Source organism: Buceros rhinoceros, unplaced genomic scaffold (assembly GCF_000710305.1).
Source record: "Buceros rhinoceros silvestris isolate BGI_N320 unplaced genomic scaffold, ASM71030v1 scaffold31497, whole genome shotgun sequence".
Classification (NCBI taxonomy): Eukaryota; Metazoa; Chordata; class Aves; order Bucerotiformes; family Bucerotidae; genus Buceros; species Buceros rhinoceros.
The window spans coordinates 15291-20111 of NW_010420917.1; the positions used below are offsets into that span (position 1 = coordinate 15291).

The 4821-nt window shown below is 47.3% G+C and overlaps 1 protein-coding gene across 1 annotated transcript in view; it reads right to left on the bottom strand.

Moving 5' to 3' along the window:
• The window catches only part of EIF2D (eukaryotic translation initiation factor 2D), a 10514-nt gene extending 6265 nt beyond the window's left edge, over nt 1–4249 (bottom strand). Inside the window, exons 1-4 of the mRNA XM_010139491.1 lie at nt 4063–4249; nt 3312–3395; nt 1277–1367; nt 551–658 (exon numbers count right to left, since the gene is read on the bottom strand). Coding sequence (XP_010137793.1) covers nt 551–658; nt 1277–1362 — 194 coding nt within the window. The 5' untranslated portion in view covers nt 1363–1367; nt 3312–3395; nt 4063–4249. The remainder of the gene's footprint in view (nt 1–550; nt 659–1276; nt 1368–3311; nt 3396–4062) is intronic.
• Between the last annotated feature and the right edge of the window lie 572 nt (nt 4250–4821).

A 4821-nucleotide genomic window follows, 5' to 3' on the forward strand; every position in this document is an offset into this window, starting at 1 on the left:
GAACAAATGTCACTGGCAGCTGCATGTATCTTTATCCGCATTCTCAAAACTGTAAAGTTTATTTTTAACTCACCTTCCTCTATAAACTCCATGTTCCCCCATGAAACTTAATTTAGAACTGAGCGGTCAAATCCAAATGCAGAGCAACTTGTTTATTTAGTTGAGACTGACAGAGTTGACCAATTTTAAGCAAAAAAGATTCAAAGTTCACTTTTTACAGACCAAGAAGATTTTCTAAAAGCAGAGTGACAGGGATGTTCTAGCTTCATTTCTATAATTAGACTCAGATTGAAGGAACTGAATCAAGTGAATAATTTTCTCCCTTTCCAGTATGCATGTGATGGACAGATGTCAGCACAGACAGCTGCTTCGGTCAGAAGAGTGTAGTCATCAAAAACATGCCGCTGAAACCTTAACAATGGTCACACCAAACCCCAAATAACTCTGTATGTTGAACTGAGAGATTAAACTTACAGGGACACAGATTTTGATTTCAGTAAACACACAGGACTGGTTACCCCTCTTACCAAACGCCTGGCGATATACCCACCAGAGGTGATCCGTGTACGTGTGCACCACAGCAAAGCCCTTCCCCTTCATCCCAGCAGCCAGCATCTCCGCAGTGGACATGGTGGCAACTGCCACTGCTACTGGAGCCCTGGGGAAAGAAGGGGGTGTTAGAAGCACAAACACGCTGCCCTCTGTGGACAAAGGCAGAACGAGCCACTGCGACACGCTGCATTTCTTTTGTCATGTCCTTTTCTCTATGACTTGCTTTTTCTAAAGCATCTAGGTATTTCCTGGTTGTGTCTCTGGTATGTAAAGCCTTCCAAAGGACCTGTGCTGCTGCGATACTGAAGGGGAGGTTGTGCAGTAACCCATTCTGCACTTTAATAAAGTATAAGAAGCACATGCACTGCCAAAAGAGACCAGCAGTGAGGGGAAAACCAACAGCTCCCTCACTGTGAATTCCCTCAGACAAAAAGGCACCTGCGTAGAACACAATCTTTTGTTGAAAAAAAAAAATACCGTTTCAAAACAAATCGACCCCACAGGTCCAAAACACAATTTTGCGGAGCTGTCCACCTGAGCTCAGACATATCCTAACCCAGAAAGTGGATTTTTTTTTTTTCTGCTGTGTTTTCCATTGTTTAGGTCACACTGCATGAGAACAATTCTGCTTTTATTTCCTCAAATCCAGCAGAGTCCTCATGTGAAAAACCATAGAAACGAAAAACAAAATGAAGAAAAGAGGTGAATAACGAATCCTCCATACCTGTTTCCCAAGAGAGTGACAGCACAGAGCGTGCCCCGCTCTACCTGAGGAAAGCCAGAAGATGGCTCTACAACTCCTGGCAGCATCAGATCTGAAGAAAAGAATAAAGCACATCCATTTCTCAATGACAGACTCAGGCGCTGCCTCTTCCACCCCCATCCCTCCTGTTACTCAGCAAAACCCAAGCCTGCTGACAGCTGAGCACCTGCTGGATAGGAAGTGATGCTCTGTTTCTCCTAGTAAGGCAGCGCTTCTTGCTGCCACTCTGTGGAGTAAGAGACCCAACTCACAGGGGTGCTGGGCACCTCCCCGAAAAAACTCAGGGGAGCTAAGACTGCTCAGCCCCTCGCCCTGTTTTTAAGAGACAGGTCCGAGCCCCCAGCATAGAGGGCATGCTTCTTCATAATGACGTGAACAGAGAAGGAAACACGGTGATGTGTCTGGAACTACCCATTCCCCTCTCCCCAGGGCAGCTTATCCCAGCAGCTCTGGTCCTGAAGAGAGACTTGCCTAAAATCTGAACTCTCCTCAGCGTGAGGAAGCAGCCTGAACCACCTCCCTGCTAACCCGGACAGACACCGCACACCCTGCTGAGTGCATTCTGCTTCCCGCACCTGGGATGAACGACTGGTGTGTGAGTAAAGAGCAGCTTTCATGCCGCACGTACAGCATCACGTCATCACCAAATCACTCAAACAGCATCTGCTCTCCCTCCTGGCAGCTGGAATCGTCAGGAGTGTGCAGGCTCACGGACTGACCTGTGCTCTATGGTTTTTGGTTTTGAAGGCATCTCCCTTTTTGTCTCAACATCACAGATTTACTGTTGAAGCCAACACCACTCTTCCTCCCATTCACTGTCACAGCTCCTTTCAGCAAATCTAGAAATAACTCTGCAGTTGCAATAAAGCCCCCGCGTCTCTGAGAACAGAGATCACGCACCTTAGCGTGACAAGGCCAGCGGTGGGTGTACCTGACATAAACAGCCGGGGCAGACAGCAGAGCAGCTCCCACGACTAGCACGGCCTTGCTTTTCTCCACACCTGAATGCTCCCTAAATCTGCTCCCTCCCTCCACGCCTGCAGCACTGGACAGTCTCCTGCCTTTCCTTCTCTTTGGGAGATGTGGCTCTACCTCTTCTTTACGGCCATTGTCTCGGAGGGCAGTTTCTTATCTTTGGATGTACCCTGAGGTAGCCTGGTTGCCATGGGAGATGAATGACCTGCAGCCGTCTTTCATCAATGTTCTTCTCCCATTAGCAAGATTTTTTTTTTCCCAGAACTAGGTCACTACAAGTCAGCAGCCAGGCTTGCTCAGATGGCTATCACGGCTACACTCTCAAGCACTTTATCTCCCCAAAAGCCAAGTAAACAGAGGGATCGGAGTTCACTTTAGATACTGTGTAATGGAAAAAGACTACTCTTCCTCCACCTACACTTCCATTTACAGACTATGGCCACAGCGGCTGCAATTTAATCTTTTCCTAGTTGAGCCACTCAGCAATTTAAAGTTTATAAAGACCTGATTCTCATAAGCCTGAACGGCATCCAAAGCAGGTTTCAGAAAATAAGACTCCTTCCTTGTTGGTCTTGATCCACGATCAAGCAGCAGAGCCAGTAACCCAGGAACTCAAACCCGACCTCAGCTGGACAGTCCCCAATTCACTTAACACTGGTTATGAGTGTATGGTCCCTCACAACCTCATTTCTTATCCACAGGAGAAGTGAGTTGCCCTCTGAATGGGCAGCAGCAGGGTGGCAGCAAAGGAACCCGGTTACAGAACAGACAGACCAATGACAGACGGCAGTTCCGTGTCCCAATTCCGAGTTGCTGATCGCCCTGAGAAGATAATTCCAAACCTGAGACTCCCAGGTGGAGCAGGTTACTGTGTTTAAACAGCTTAACCTACTTTGTTCATTCACAAACTATTTTACAGCTCATTTATCTTCCTTTTTAGGACATCATTATGAGTTACTTTGGGGTACTTATTCTTTAGGCCCCAAAGGCCTTTCGTCATGACACGTTCTAGTCCTCTTACCTGCACCTCCCGCTAGCTTCTGTAGCACAGGGGGCCATGTTGAAAAAGCAGGGAGAAGATCTGGGTAGACCCACAGAGTGTACACTGTCCCAAAACAGAAGCAAAGTTAGAGATGCATTGTTAAAAACTTCTCTACCTGTTGCTTCTTTCCATCTTTAGGACTCAGCAGGATGATGCTAAGCACAGCTAAACACTGCTCAGATAATCAAGCACTCTAAACTCAGAACAATCCTACAACAATTAGATGTGATGGAGAAAAACAAACTGCTAGTTAATTCCAGCTCCTGGAATTAAATCCAGTGGATTATTATAAAGGGTATAGATAAATGTTTGCATTATTTTCCTAAAATCAATTTTGGGCTAAAATGCTACTGCAACAGAGGAGAATTGCTGGGTGTGGGAAAAATAAAAGCTTAGAATATCACTGCGATTCGCTGCCTAATTCCAGGGCTGCCTGGAAGTGGACATCATGCCTCTTGGGCAGAAAAGGTGCTACGCTGCTAACCCATGACTTCGAAGATGTTTCCTGGTCTCCAACCTCTGAGCACACCAGTTTCCCTTTCGCAGAAAGAATCCAGAAATGCCACAGACTTTGCAAAGATGTTGGTAGAGTAAATGCATTAAAGATTATGGAGCGTCGCAATACCACAGCGATGGGACAAGCCCTTAGGAGAGACACAAGAAAATCTTTTGGGGAAAGGCTGGTGCCCAGTAAGGAAAGAGGGACGATTACTGGAGGCGCTCTCCATACCTGTTGGATACAGAGCTTTCTCAGCTTCAAACAGGATTGGGTTCCTGTCATTGGTGTAAACAGTGACAGCCTCCCCTTTGTGAGAGTATATTTTGATGACGTTAAGCTCTTCCTTGTTTGGAATAAACTCAGTCAGTTGTTCAGCACTAAGGTTAGCAAAAGCTGCTGCAACATCAGTTCGTAGCTTTCTCCTGCAAAGATAAAAATCACCAATGTGTTACAAAGCTGCCTAGACCTTCTCTCGGAATAATTCCTGGATCAGGAGTTTACTACTTGGTTGGCTGTTCATGTGATTCCCTCATTTCCCCGAAATGAAAGATAATTTGAAGCATTTGTGTCGGGTTTACAAATGAGATAGCTGCATGCCGGAAGAATACTGGGAAAGGCCCAGACACGCCTGCCCTGCTCATGGTCCTCCTTAAACACCTGCCTACAGCTCCTGGGGCTGCCCTTGCCTCTGTTTTGCACCGTGATTTCACTCAGCTCCGAGCTCCTGAGCCCAAGTCCAGGAGCATCAACCTTGCTCAGCCCAGCCTGTCACCCCCAGAGCCCCGCAGCCCCGGCACGGCGCAGCCGGGTACAGCCAGATTTAACCGGTGTCTTACGGGTAGGAGCACGGTTTGTGTGGTCCTTCATGGCACAGGAACATTAACTGACGAGGGACCAGTAAGTCCTCGGTGTGACAATTCCCTTAAACCTCGTTTAACTGTGGCCGTTCAGACCGGGGTTCACGCTTGTCACACACGCGGGGGAGGTGGG